At 34.9% G+C, this 15,394-nt stretch overlaps 1 protein-coding gene across 2 annotated transcripts; it reads right to left on the reverse strand.

Moving 5' to 3' along the window:
• Positions 1-7,655: 7,655 nt before the first annotated feature.
• LOC143076166 (uncharacterized) lies at positions 7,656-12,461 on the reverse strand. 2 transcript variants are annotated; one of them, XM_076251856.1, is made up of 2 exons: positions 12,343-12,461; positions 7,656-11,870 (listed from the first exon to the last, which is right to left on the reverse strand). In XM_076251856.1, exon 2 carries the CDS (start codon positions 11,859-11,861, stop codon positions 9,801-9,803), a length of 2,061 nt encoding a protein of 686 aa, XP_076107971.1. In that variant the 5' UTR covers positions 11,862-11,870; positions 12,343-12,461; the 3' UTR covers positions 7,656-9,800. The 2 variants fall into 2 exon arrangements, with proteins under 2 accessions (XP_076107971.1, XP_076107970.1); XM_076251855.1 differs by lacking the exon at positions 12,343-12,461 and adding an exon at positions 11,984-12,231.
• Positions 12,462-15,394: the final 2,933 nt, after the last annotated feature.

Here is a 15,394-nt window from a genome sequence, read left to right on the forward strand (position 1 = left end):
AAAACTTCTTTTAATGAATACACACTAGTTCGTCTAGGCAGTTAAAATGGTCACGTTCATATAGCGATCTTACTTCGCGCCCAGCAATAAAGTCAACATCGTGTTTCATATAAATACTGTATCATTCCTTATATTTCTCATTGATACACGTACATAAAGTTTCTAGGAAACAACGCAGTCATGCAACCAAATCTACGTAAGGGTAAGGGTAGAGGTAGAGGCAGATGGAGATCTGATAGTAACTGGGTCATTTTAAAAAAATGTCGAATTTTGAAATTGAAAAAAAATATTAAAAGTTACTTATTCAAACAACCCTCTACATAAGCAAATCAAAACAAACAGTACTTTAAGAACAACATATTAAAAGATGCAATCTTAATGATGCCATACAAGAATATCTTGAAGAAACATTTTTTGATCGGTGGTACAATATTTTGTCTATCCTGTTACCATTTTCAAAAGAAATTTTGGGTTATTAAGAAAAGGTTTAGATAAAATATTAAGCTTGTTTTACGTAGCCAATTAGATGGTTTTCAAGAGAATAAACTTCTATATATATTCATTCTGTAAAATAATAGATTATTTGCCAATTTTCCAGGTTGTACTGAAAAATGGCTCTAAAAATTGGTTTTCAAAGGTTGTAAAAATTACCACCAGTAATGCAAGTCTAAGATAGTAATTTATATTGTTCGGCATTTTTTCACCCTTTCAAATAAACCCAACATCAAGTAAATCCCATATAAGTTAGTTTACTTTTCTCTTTATTTCATTGGTAACAAGAACGTACGTTTCTGATATATCACTATATAAAAGTCTATCCGATAGACTATAATCCTGTTACCTTTTTGTCTATCCTGTTACCGATATCAGTATTGCACCTACAAATGCTTAATTGAGAAGATTAAGACGTTATAACCTTAAGATGAGTTCAAACAACGAAAGATTTCATTCGTTTTGCACCTATATGTTAAAATAAAAAAATTAACGACGTTTTTGTCTACAATTGTCTGTCCTGTTACTGTAACCATAGCAACCATAGTAACAGGATAGACATAACAGGATAGACAAATTTCTTCGTTTTTGATTGCTGTTGTGAAATAACTACTCCCTTTGGTGAAGTGATTATGGTTTGGTTTCCAACACGTTATTGCACTTTTTAAAAGCATACTGTTGGTGTAATTAATCAAAATTGTTGGTAACAGCACAGACATAAAAAAAAAAAGCACACTTTATTTTTTTCACTAAATATCTTGAAATTTCTTTTCTCTACACTGTCGTTCAAAGAAACGTGGCGTTTTAAATGTTAAGATTACTTTGCACTTTTGAAATCACTGACTGATTCAATATTCATAAGGAGAATAATTTAACGACTGATTTAAGTAGCGGTAACAGGATGGACATGAACCTCCCGCACGCTGATTGAATTTAGTTTGTAGATAATATTTTACATACAATGATAAAGAAGCTACGATTTTTCGTTAGAGTAATGATTAACGTTCTTAAAAAGTCCCTTTTGCAGATATTAAAGCGATCAGAAAATCGGAAAAAAATCATTGAAATGTGTTTTTCTGACACTGTACGCACACAATACCCCCAAAATCGGACTTAAATGCAGTTTAATCTTAACAAAATAGATGTAAGGTGTGTTTATTATTAATGTTCTGAATCACAAATCCGACAAGCTTTCATTTAAATAAACCATTACAACTGAAATTTCCATTAGAAATAAAATATTTAGCATGGGTGTACTGAAAATACGACATCTTTTTTAAATGACCCAACCAATCATGATCTAGTAGATTTATGTCGGACCGACCAATCCAATCTTTATAACAACTTATTGTTGGTCCATCAAGCTCAAATGACGATGCTTAAGTAGGGATGACACAGATGTGTCAAGAATGATTGAGCAGTTGGAGAGAAAGGACAAGAAGTCCAAATTACATACAGACAAACAAAACATCAAGAGCTTTTATGAATTTTATATGACAATGTCAATGAGCATGATGATCGTAGTATAAACGTAGTCGTGTCGTAAGAACAGCATTATGAGGACTCAATGGGCAAGCTAAAATTGTACTATGGTCTTGAACAGCGTGGTATAAACGTGGTATAGTCGTAGTGGAAGCGTGTTTGGGTCGCGGTAAGAACGTGATGGTCATACATGTAATAGAGTCGCTGTGAGATCGTAGAGCAGTCTCCTCGACTAGATTCCCACTTTCGCTACGCTGTTGCTACGATGTTACAGTGTCCTTTGCGATCTTACCACGACCTTATATCGCTCTCACTACGCTTCTACTACGACCTGATTTCGCCACGACCGCACCACGATTGGTCAAAGTTGGCCACGCTCTGCAGGATCGCACTACGATCGTTAAAATTTTCATTTTTCTTCACAGATCGTAGTTCGATCGTGGCCTAGTGGGACTGCGGTATTACAGTGTGCTTTTACGAAGTTGTTTTTGTGCTTTGAACCTATCGTTCCATTTTACCGTTAATTCTTAAAATGTTGTTCTGTTGTAACATTGTACCAGGTTATGGGGAAATGTTAAGCGCTCAAAAACATGTTAAATCTCGACATAAATCTGTCTCAAGTCTGGAGTCTGTCATTCGGTGGTAAATCGGTGTTTCTTGTTGGTCGTATTTTTTTTCGTTAATTGTTTTTTTTATACATTAATTATGTATTTGGTTGGTTTTTTTTTAGTTTTAATTGTTACAAATTTCTTCCGAAGGCTTTTTATGGCAAACCAAAGAGACAGACCTTCATGCTTTATGCTTTATGGAGTTTTCATCATCGTCATTTGGTCTTTGGTGGATACTTTTCTAATGGAAATCATACAACATCTCCTTTTTATATTCAACTATGGATAAATTATATATACACTAAATGTATTATTTTTGCATAACAGACTAAACCACAAAAACTTCACATTTACCAACGAACCATGGAAGTGAGTCAGATGAAATCCACCAGATATACATGTGCATGTACACCTGCTATGATGCCATGCACTTAAAATAATTTAAAAGGTGACCTTCTGCATATCGTATTTGATCAATGAGATAAGGTCAAGGTCAGGTGAATTCTAAACGACATAGACCTTGCGAAGGTTCCATAAAAGTATAATGTAATTTATATATTTATCCTTTTAGTCATAATAAATGAGAAATGCACGCTAAATATACTTTACAGTTTTGAGCAGGTACTGAACCACGAAAAAGGACAATGGACAAATGACAAACGGAAACTTTATAGCACAACATATTTGTAAATGATATATGAAGCATCAGCTGAAGATCTTCTTACTTCTGGAATATATTATAATTCAACCTGATTGAGATATGTTGTGATGGAGTCCGTTAAACTAGATATAGGTTGAGCAAATAACGTCAAATTCTACCACAAAATCATACAATTGCCTAAAACTCATATTGTCTATTATTAGTCATAGAAGTAGACGTTTTTACCAAGCTTGTATCCTATAAGCGATGTAGTATTAAAGGAGAATATATATCTAACAAAAAAAACAAAGTGAAGAGGGACGAAAAGCTCTATTAACGGCTCGCCCATGCATGCAATTTATGTTTAACATCGTAAAACTGTTAAATATTCTAATCTTCGTCTACTCAATCCGTCATCTTTACGCCTGCAACATTACTTTAAACGCCCTCAAGTCATATTTCTATTATATTTATCATGTTGTTTTTACTCTTGGTGACAAATCATCAACAACAAAACAATTCGATGTGTATGCATGTATTATTCGTATGTATTGTATGTATGTATGTGTTGTACGTACATGTATGTATTGTAAACACATTATAGTCCCTTCATTCATACACAGCAGACATAAAATTAATACCCGATATTACGCGCTAACCTTAGGCAGCAACCATTTGATTTTCTGGGGGGGGGGGGGGCTATGGTTTTTTTTCTGGACAAAACAATCTATTTTTTTTGCGACAAGTCGAAAACATTTTTTTTCTTCCAATTTTAGCATTACATATAGTGGCAGCTGAGGGTGAAACAAACAATTTTTTTTTCTCAGAATCAAAAACAAATTATTTTTTTCTCCAAAAACTGGAAACAAACTTTTTTTTCCAAAAAAAACCATAGCCCCCCCCCCCCCCCCCCCCCCCCCAGAAAATCAAATGGTTACTGCCTTACTGAGATAATATAGGGTTATTGCATGAATATTCCCCAATATTCATGCAATAACCCTTTTGTTGTATAGCAATATAATATTTGAAAGTAAAAATTGGTTTTAACTAAGATTTTGTCGTTGATGACGTCATTATTGCATGCTAACTTTTGGTTATTTTCTGTGGGAAATATTATATTGCTATGCAATAATATGTATGGGTCAATATGATTATGTGATCATCATTGATAACTTAACATCATCAGTAGCTGATCCAGAAATTTTCTGACTGCCTAAGAGGGAGTCAGCTCCAGTTATGCTTAAGTGATTCCCTATATAATCAACAATTTTTCCACAATATGCTTTTTGTGTTATTGTTAGTTTTTGCTTTGAATCGTTCTGATAAGTTTGGCCATTTCCAACTGATTTTTCTAGTTTGCTATTATGTTGCGCTGTTGTACACAAAATTCCCAGTTTAGGGGAGTATTGTACGTCCGCATGCACGTTTAACCCCACCACTTTTAAAAGAGCCTGTCCTAAGTCAGGAACCTATGAATGAGTGGTTGTCGTTTGTTGCAGTATATATGAAAAAAAATGCCTCGCCTGTTTTTCTTATTACTGAATTTATGTTGAAAGTCTGCAACGTAGATCTTTACCACAAGTATCACATAAACTTAACATTATCAATGTTCTGTGATGATAAAGTCATGGTCAGATGGCCCAGGCAAAACAGACATGTTCGTCATAAAATCATTCAAAACACCAAATATAGCCGACCTGTTGCTTATTGTATCTGATAGACTGACAAAATTACGAAAATGAGCTATGAAAATGATTTCAAGGTCACGGATAATACATGCCAGACAGACATATACACATAACAATTAATTCATTCACTAATGATAGCTGGCCTATAACTCAAAAAAAAAAAAAAATGAAAAACAAAACTGAAACACAAAAACTTAACATTGATCAATGTACCTTGAAAATGAGGTCAAGGTTATATGATACTGGCTAGAATGATGTGTATACCTTGCAAATCTTGTATACATTAAATGTATACTAATATAACTCAAAAAAACAGAAGAAGAAAACACTAAAACTTAACATTGACCAATGAACCATGGAAATGAGGGCAAGGTAAGATGATACCGACATGTACACCTTACATTCATTCCATACACCAAATATAGTTGACATATTGCTTATAGTACTTGAAAAACTGAACAGAACACAGCAGTCACTGAACCATGAAAATAAGGGTCAGGGAAATTGGACATATGACAGACAGAAAGGTATCTGCATACAAGATATGAAGAATCCAGATTTCCTACCTTCTGAAATATAAAGCCTTATACAAATAATTTACGCCGCCGCCGCCGCCGCCGGATTGTAATACATGTCTCGCATACTGCGCGACACAAGGGGACGAGGTATAATTTCCAATGATACAAATATCCACCAAAGTTCAAATGAAGGGGAATGTAAGCAATTAAAGGCAACTCTACGATCTTCAAAAATGAGGAAAAAAAACTCATATCGTATCGTTGGCTATAAAAGTACACATCAAACATGTAAATCATCTCAATTGGGAAAACTAACAATATTGCTATAAAATTTACGAAACAACAAATATGACATGACACAAACCAACGACAATCACTTAACTACAAGATCTCGACTTTAGACAGGCACACAAAAACAGGCTCAATACAAGAACAAACTACAAAAAGTTTACTTTTATAAATTGTGACTTGGATGGAGAGTTGTCCCATTTGCACTCATACCACATCTTCTTATATCTGTAAACATCAAAATGTCTCGCCTGAGTTATTGACCATTGATTTTATATTGATATTAAAAAAAAACTTAACATTATAACAGAAAATGAGGTCAAGGTTAAAGATAAACAAAGGATAAATCAAGGATAAACCAAGCCAGAAATACATGCAAACCTTACAATCATTCCATACAGCAAAACAATGTTTTGCCTATTGCTTATAGTATACAAAAAAAACTAAACTAGATAAACCTTATATAGACCAATAAACCATGGAAGTGGGATATTCAAGGTCTGACTCATATATAAAGCCTGCTAGACATACTTGCACACCTTACAATCTTTACATTCTTTAAAAATAGTTGACCTATTAGACATAGTATCTTAGAAACAAACTTTACCAAGGAAAACTTAACATTAACCATGAAATGAGGTCAAGATCAGATGATAACTTCCAGACAGACATTTACACCTTACTAGCATTCCATACACCAAAATAGAGATGACCTCTAGTTTAAGAAAAACAGACCAAAACAATAAGACTCAAAATTAAGCAACGATCTGAAAAAAATCAGGTCAAGGTCAAGTGATATTTCCATTCGCCAAATATAGGTTACCTATTGTAAACAGTAGTTGAAAAATAACACAAAAATTAATACATGAAAATGAGGTCAAGGTAAGATGACACCTGCCAGATAGACATGTACATATTACAATAATTCCATACACCAAATATATTTTTGTTTTTGGGATATACAAGTACCCGGCCACGTCCATTCTGTGTAGTATTTGTATCTATCTGAAAAGTTAAGCCTTTTTCAACTGATTTTTATAGTTCGTTCGTGTGTTGTACTATTACACCACTGTCCCAGGTTAGGGGGGATCCCGCTAACATGTTTAACCCCACCACATTCTGTATGTATGTGCATGTCCCAAGTCAGGAGCCTGCAATTCAGTGGTTGTCATTTACATATTTGTTTGTCGTTCATTTTTTGTACATAAATTTACATCTATGATTTCTGGGCCTTTTGAAGCTGATTAAGCGGTATGGGTTTGCTCATTGTTGAAGGTCGTACGGTGACCTAGTTGTTAATTTTTGTGTCCTTTGGTCTCTTGTGGAGAGTTGTCTCAATGGCAATCATACCACATTTTTTTATAAAGACTTATTACGTCCTTATAAGATCTTATACTTTACCATGAAAACTTAACCTTGATCACCGATCCATGAAATGAGGTCAAGGTCCAATGAAAACTTTCTGACAGCATGAGGAGCTTGCACGATATGCATACCCAATAGTTAATAAAATCTAAATTAAGATTACAAAATCTGAACTTGTTTTCAAGTAGTCACTGAAGCATGAATTTGAGGCCAAGGACAAAGGAAATATCAAAGACGGAAACTGTATAGCATACAGCGTCTATATACTAGTATGAAGCATTCAGGTCTTCTTACTCCAGAAATATTAAGCTTTTACGTATCCCTTTCTGTGACATAAATAAAATATCAGTTCATAATGCAACAGGGATAACACAAAAGATTGGCACAAACACCTACATAAAACAATAGACTTGGGAAAAATTTAGAGCTTGTTGTGTATAAACACGTTTATTGTTATAAGGACTGTACGTTGTCCTTTAGATGTGTTGTGCTTGTATTTGTCGTTAGGTTGCTGTCATATGGATTTCTATCCACACAGTTTATATGAGATATATGTATCCCAAATTAAAACACATTTCAGTGAAAAATAGCAACTTTTAATTAATGAGATATTCTTTGGTTAATCGTTTTCATTCAATGACAAAAAGTAAGCTTCAACATATGATTGACAAATAAGGATATGTTTACACCACAAAATTTACTAGGTACAGACAAACATGTGCACTTAGAAAATATTAAAGACACGACAGGAATTAGCTAAATAAATTTTAAATTGTATTTTATGTTACTTTTTGGGGGAATTTTGAGATTGTTTATTTGCCAAAAGAACAAAGTTGAGAAAATGCTTCAGATGTGTCGGATTTAAATGCTTGTATTTGCATGGACAATTGATATCTCAAAACTAATCCAAACTGCTTTAATCAGTGACGTTCCGTTTTAAATGAAATAATGGTTTTATTCAACCATACACACAGTCTTACACAGACTTAAAAAAAGAAATCTCGAATTAAGATTTTTTTTTTAATTTTCTAAAATACGAAATGCATTTAAATAGTATTATAATATAAACCGTACACGCATTCACAAATTATTTGTGCACTGGTTTGTCTGTACTTAAAGGGTATAAACATGGTCTTATTTTTCAATTCATTAACTTATTTTTCTATCGACTGTTCACATAATTATGTCTTGCCTGCCTACATGTTATTTTGATAGTAAAATGCAAATATGGAATTGGAAATATGAATACGCTTTAATATGAAGCAGTATATCAAAAGTCAATGAATCAAGACTGAAGATACAGGGCCAAATAATTGATACAATGCTACTGATACAGAGGCATACCAAATACGATTGGCTTATCATAATAAAGTAATTCCCCTCCAACTAAACATGTAAATTAAGCACAAGTTTCAAAATCAATAGACCATGAATAAAATCATCTCCATAGAAACAAGAAGTGCCAATGTTTACATCTACATACCGAATAACACTAGTTTACCGCTAGCGGTTCCCTTTGAAGGTTGGCCACAACCCGCCAAATGGGAAACTATTCCCCAAACGAGTAACAACCTCTCATTTGAGTAAACATTTGGTAGTGCTTAAAAAAAGTATTCTAAACGGAGTCTTTTTACTTAAAATGGCATATAATCGTGAAAATGCAGCAATTTTTTCAAAAGATCAATACCCCTATCTTGATTTACTTAGAAGTAACAAGTTTATGAAAACTTCAAAATATTGACAATTTTCAAGGCTTCTAACTTTTTAAAATCCCATACTAAAAATATGGTTCTTTAAAGTTCATTATCCATAAATTTGTGTCATTTTCTGTAGTAGACCAATTGTAAGACATTTTTATGTTTAGCACTATCAACTGGTTATTAAAATGAGGGATTGTTACTCATTTGGGGAATAGTTCCCCATTTTTGGGTTGTCCCCAACCTGTTAAACTGACCTAATCATAACATAAACACGAAAAGTGTGCAAAAGTTTTAAGGTCAACAGATCGTGATTGAAAGGAAAGGCCAAATAATCTCCAATGGGAACGAGAGGTACCAATGCTATCCAACTGCATACCAAATATCATTGATTTACCATTAGTGGTCTGACTTAATCACAAACTTTAACAAATTGACGCCGACGCCGATGGCACCGGAAACAGGTTACCCAAGTCTAGTCGAGACGAGACAACAACATATTGTCGAGTTCACCATTCATTACCATGTAATTCATGCGAATATAACCAAGTAAAAATAATATCTTAAATTTCAACAAAACGTTATCTTATAGAATTGCAGAAGTAATATTTAACATATATTTACATATAATAACATGTCATATTGTAAACAGTGGTATCTGATCAAAGTTAATCCCGGATATAACAATTACACATAAAATGAAACCATTAGCACTAATATAGACGAATATGTTAATGTTTGTTTATATATATATATATATTTATGACATATGTTTGTTTTCCTCCAAAGACACTTGAATTATTGTACATCGTTCTTATCCTAACAAGTATAATGTACTGTAAACACTACCCAGTCAAAAGGATAATATAATTAATCGTTAGATCATCAAGTTTCTTTTCTATAACTAAAACTTCGTTCGTGTGTCACCAACCTTCGTATGTGAAATATACTTTTAGAAGACATATTTCTTTTTGATTATTGTAGAAACAAATATACTAGTATACAAAGCTTATGAGTGCTGTTTAGTACATTGAGAAATCAGGTTCATTAATCCGCTCTTCTGCTTGAGCATCATTCAGTTCGTACGCTGTAGGATAATACTCTTGCTTTTTACCTTTAGACGTGCGATGTTCTTCTTGCATTCGCCGCGAAAACGATTTTTCATTCAAAAACTGGTTTTTCTCCCTTCGAAAGTCACGCGGTGGTCTATGTGGGTACATATAGTATCCATCGGTTGGATATGCTCTTTGTGGAATTTCAGATGTATATCCTCCCATAACACTACCACTTTCCATAGATATATCCTCTTTTCCATACGGATAATGCGGACCTCCTCCACGGAAATGGCCTTTTTCTTTTTTCTTGTTTTTCTTTTGTTTTTTATTTGTCTTACGGTCTTTCGATGAATATCGAAGATGAGGAGGGACAGAACTAGAACGAGGCGGATAACGTGCCATTTCCGGTGGCATGTAAGGATTAAATGATTGTGGCTGATACATGTAGTAGGGACGATAGCCGTTATACATCATTCTAGGTGGACTTCTCTCAGTTTTATCGCGGTTTTTGCGATTGCGTCGCTTTTCATATTCCTCTCGACGACTCATACGTTCCTTTGGTGGAGAATCAACGTCAGGATTAACATATTCGTAATCACGGGGTGGCGTTCTTGGTCTAAATAAATCATCACTTTCACTGTCAAAATCTCCGTTTGGAATCCTTTTCCTATTGGTCTCTTCGTGGTCTCTCGGAGATTTATGACCAGAGTGTCGACTGTCAGAAGACTTTGAATGCGGCGACTCAGATTCCTTCCTTTTTGGTCGTCGTCGCTTAACAAATCGAGGATACATTGGATATTGGTATGGATAAGGGTAGGGTGGAGCTCGCATATTCGGTTGAGGAGAGAAAAATCGTGGTCTCGTCATCGGCGGCGGCGGCGGCGGATAATACATCGGTCTCATGTAGGAGGGTGGAGGTGGATAGAACGGTGATCCAAAGTTGCCTGGCATATACCCTCGAGGCCTGCCAAATGGTGGTGGTATACCATTTTCTTGATGTAAAGGTCTTTCAGGTTGACTTCTTGTCGAAAGCGTTTCAGAAGGTCTATCCTGTGGTGGTGGCTGAGCTTCTATTATAGGCGGTTGTTGAGGTGGCGGTGGTGGCGGTGGAACTGGAGCTGGTTCCGCCGGCGGTGATGGTGGCGATGGTGGCGGAGGGACGTCTGCTGGTTGTACAAAGGAGTTCGAAACTCGAGATCGAGCAGAAATAGGCGGTTCTTTCTTTTCTATTTTAAAGCTTTTAGCCTGAACATTATTTGGGCGATAAAAATATCCTTGAGGTGGCGGTGAATCATAAAATTCCTGTGGAACGTCATCGACTACTGACGGGATATTGTCGCCGGCCGAAAGTCGGACATTTTGTCGAGCGGATACTGGTTTGTCTACAATAACACGCCGTAAAGAACCATTCACCATAGCAGTTGTTTCGACTGGAACAGTGCCGTTTACAACCCGAAATGATCCTGGTCGATTACCTGCTCCATTTGCTGCTCTATACGGAACTTGCCCGTTTTGAATTGTACCATTTTCCCGTTTCGTTTGATCAGCCATTGATGTTGCCTTTACAATGTCTAATGCGTCCTGATCAGAGGCACATACGAACCCATGACACTCGAGAACTTTCCTTCCTTTTGCACGACGTGTTATCGCTGTGAAAATAGCCGGATTTTTGGCATTCTGAGCTGCTATCTCTGAATTTAAAGACACAAATTTGGCCATCACCTCCCCTGTTGGGGCATTTATTGCATTTACGGGCCTGACTGCAGCGCATACTGTCAATGAGGAAATCGGGAAAAATACAATCGTATCCGGATCATCAATATACTGAATTTGTAAACCGGTGTATAGAACGGTAAGAGTTGAGTCTATACCTTGTAACTGAGCATGTTCACCTACCGGGTATCTATCCCTAAGTGGCTGTTGAACTGCTTCTAGTCCTTCTGTTGTCTCTAATGGTACTGAGCTACCAATGTACAATACACGTCGTTTTGCCAATGTTTGGGTCGGTTCTTCCCTTTGTATCACCATTTTAACTCCCTAAAATAAATATAAAATTCAGTATAAATATTTTGTAATGGCGGCTGTCATACAAGGAAACTGTTGGTGAAGTAATTTAATAGTTTAACTACAGGGTTAAAGAATTGAGTTACCTTTTCAATGCGACATTCCTGATCACAACATGACAATTATTTCACTATTTCTAACTTCCACAGATTTCAAATTCACTTTTTGGTTATTCCATTGGATCAATTAATCGGGAAACTAAATCCTTTTTGATTTTTAATAATCCAAAAATGTCACTGTTACAATATGAAGAACATTTGTGGAAATCGTTGAACCTAGACGTTCATTCAACATTCATATGTAAAATATGGTGTCTGTTTATTCACGGACGACATGTTAAATTGTCTATTCAGAACCGGTTTTGAAGTCTTTTTAAAAATATGCCTTTACTGGAGCGAGACTTTAAAATAAACACCCAACGATTAAATGACAAATTAATATTTACCTTTATAATTTTAAGGTCAGTTAAGGGAAGACTTTTGCATAGAAATTTTGTAAAATGAACAAACTATTGGACATCAATAATCATAGTTGTGTGTTGTTACTAGAAATCAATGAACTGCATGTCAATTTCATTATTGTTATTGACTGCTAAGACAATGGGATGCCTCAGGTAAATTTACAGGTAAAGTATTTACACCTTGACGGTGTATAACACAAATCATTCAATTTATAAGTGTGAATTTAAAGTAGTATGGGGCTGTAAAAGTTGTATTGCCTGTAAGCATTAAGATTTGACGGGATAACACTCTATTGGTATATTTCGATCTCATCTGTACCATTTGTTTAGCTGTAGAAACCATGCCCCCTTGGACTTTTACACGAATCTTCATTATATTATTCCATAGACTGTTTGTTATAAGAGCTAAAGATTTTATTAGCAGGCATGCAGTTATCATGCTGCATTTCTTATTTCGAACAAGAAATACAACTTGCCTGACTTGAACCCAGTAAACATTAGAGAGGCGACCCGAGAACCCTGAGTTATTTTTTTATAATACATAAATGAAAATTACACAAATCACATCGGCTCTAACTCGAAAGGTTTTTAGTGTAGCGTACAATTCTGAGACAAAAAAATATGTTAATTAAAGAAAGGTCTATCAGCTTTAACTCAAATATGAAAAGATATATGTTAAGAGGGTCTCAAAACTAAGGTTGAAAGATTTAGACTGACTGACCTTATTTGAACTGTACACAATCACTATAAAGTAATCTAACCATTCTTGAGCAAAAAAAAAAAAAAAAATACATGAAATTGTATCCCCCCTACTTACTATTTTGTGTATACAATGCAAAAACACAATATTGGAAGGTGCAAGAAACAAAATAGTAATTAGTTCCTTCATCAGTAAAAACCAGTCGCCACGATATAGACAAGAATGTTGTAAAACACCATCACGCTACTAATCAATCAAATGTATCACATAGATTAAATGATGGATAATTAAACAAAATAATAAAACCTTAAATCAGGCTTTCCTTTTGCGAACTCTATGTTTTATGCTATGTATAGACATGGAACTTTATACAGATTTATGAGGAACAGTCATTGACAAATATTTGAATAAACTCAAATATTTAAGACAAGTAAAATTGAAGTTATCTCGCCTTGATCGAACTTCAAACTAAATATATTTATTAATTAAACTCTATTGAAAAGCACTTTACGCCCATATGGGCCAATGGCTTAAAACATTATACATAATATACAGTTTACATATATATAAAAAATGAAAATAAACAATGCAGACACTTTGAACTATAATCCTTGTCTTTCCTTTAAATCAATATACATATACACAGTGTAGATACTATTCTGTACGCTATCCGGAAGTCGCGATTTTCGAAGCGAGAACTTTTTGGATCACATTTTAAATTTGATGGGTATACTGAATTAAACGGTAAGTTGATCATCTGTACATTGCTTAATGATTAATTCAGCCGACATCGATATTCTCAAATGGTTTAGAATTCAATTCCGCACATTCAATATTCGTGTCTTTGCCTTAATCAAGAGATTTTCAAGTGCATCACTAAGAAAAATCAGTCGGCGAACCTAAAAACAATCTTTTTACCCTCTTAGTGTACAAATTAACGTAAAAACCAGACTTAATTAACTCAATGAAGTGTATTTCAAGTGGTGGTAAAAGTTTCAACCAGATCTTTGAAGCCAGAAATAAGAAAATTACACTTTTTTGAATTTCTCACTGTACGATCAGTCTCGCTTGTTTATTTTAAAACTGTATGATCAGTCTTTATGTCACTGTATTCTAGTGGTGATTTCAAAATTATTTACGATACATTAGAAGGTGGCATTTTTCTAAATAACACAAATATATTTCAATACATTCACATCCTGAAAACTTATGAAACATGTTTTAGCTTGATAGGGTGTACTCGACTTACTACATTAAGTATAAGGATGTTTAAATGTTGCTAAAATAAGAGGAAGGTTTGATGTATACTAGTATATAAGTTTCAGAAATGTCCACCGTTATACTTAAAATTGTACAAACACACAGATTTAGTTGTTATATAAAAATGCATGTATTTACACACATTCGAGGCCGTACTGTAGCCTATAATTGATCACAGTTCAGGGGCGGATCCAGCCATTTTAAAAAGGGGGGCTCCTAACCCAGGACAAAGGGGGGGGGGGTTCTAATTACATGTCCCCATTCAAATGCATTGATCGTCCAAAAAAAGGGGGGTTCCAACCCCCGGACCCCCCCCCCCTCTGGATCCGCGCCTGCAGTTCCTTCACTTTGTGTAGAGCTATAAAAAAAAGAAGATATGGTATGATTGCCAATGAGACAACTGTCCACAAAAGACCAAAATGACACAGACATTAACAACTATAGGTCACCGTACGGCCTTCAACAATGAGCAAAGCCCATACCGCATAGTGAGCTATAAAAGGCCCCGATAAGACAATGTAAAACAATTCAAACGAGAAAACTGTCTCTTTGACACTCAATTGTACACCACTTTGTCAAGCGGGGGGGGGGGGGGGTTATAGTGATAAAGAAGTCCGTCTTTCCGTTAGTCCGTTGGACCGGTACAATATGTTTCGCCGGTTTTGTAAGCGCATCTCCTCAAAAACCACTTAATATACATTGGGGGTTCCGGCCATTTTTAAATGAAGAGGGGTCCAATCCAGGAGAAAAGGGGATTCCAAATATATGTTCCCATACAAATGAATTGATAGTTAAAAAAGGGTTTCAAACTGCCGGATCCCCTTTTTTTTTTAATCCGTCACTGATATAACTATTAATTAATCTTATTCGGATTCCTTATCATAAATGATAATGACTGTATTGTGTTCCGTCTATTTCGAATTTTAGTAAAAATCTTTTATGGGGTTACTTTATATAAGATACGGACTTGAACATTACATTATATGGGGGCACCCATCAGGTATTTCCAACGACTCCTAAACCAATCATTAAAGTTTTCTGAAATTACTCCATTTTTACTCGATTAATGCATTATGG

Source organism: Mytilus galloprovincialis, chromosome 5 (assembly GCF_965363235.1).
Source record: "Mytilus galloprovincialis chromosome 5, xbMytGall1.hap1.1, whole genome shotgun sequence".
In the NCBI taxonomy this organism is placed as follows: domain Eukaryota; kingdom Metazoa; phylum Mollusca; class Bivalvia; order Mytilida; family Mytilidae; genus Mytilus; species Mytilus galloprovincialis.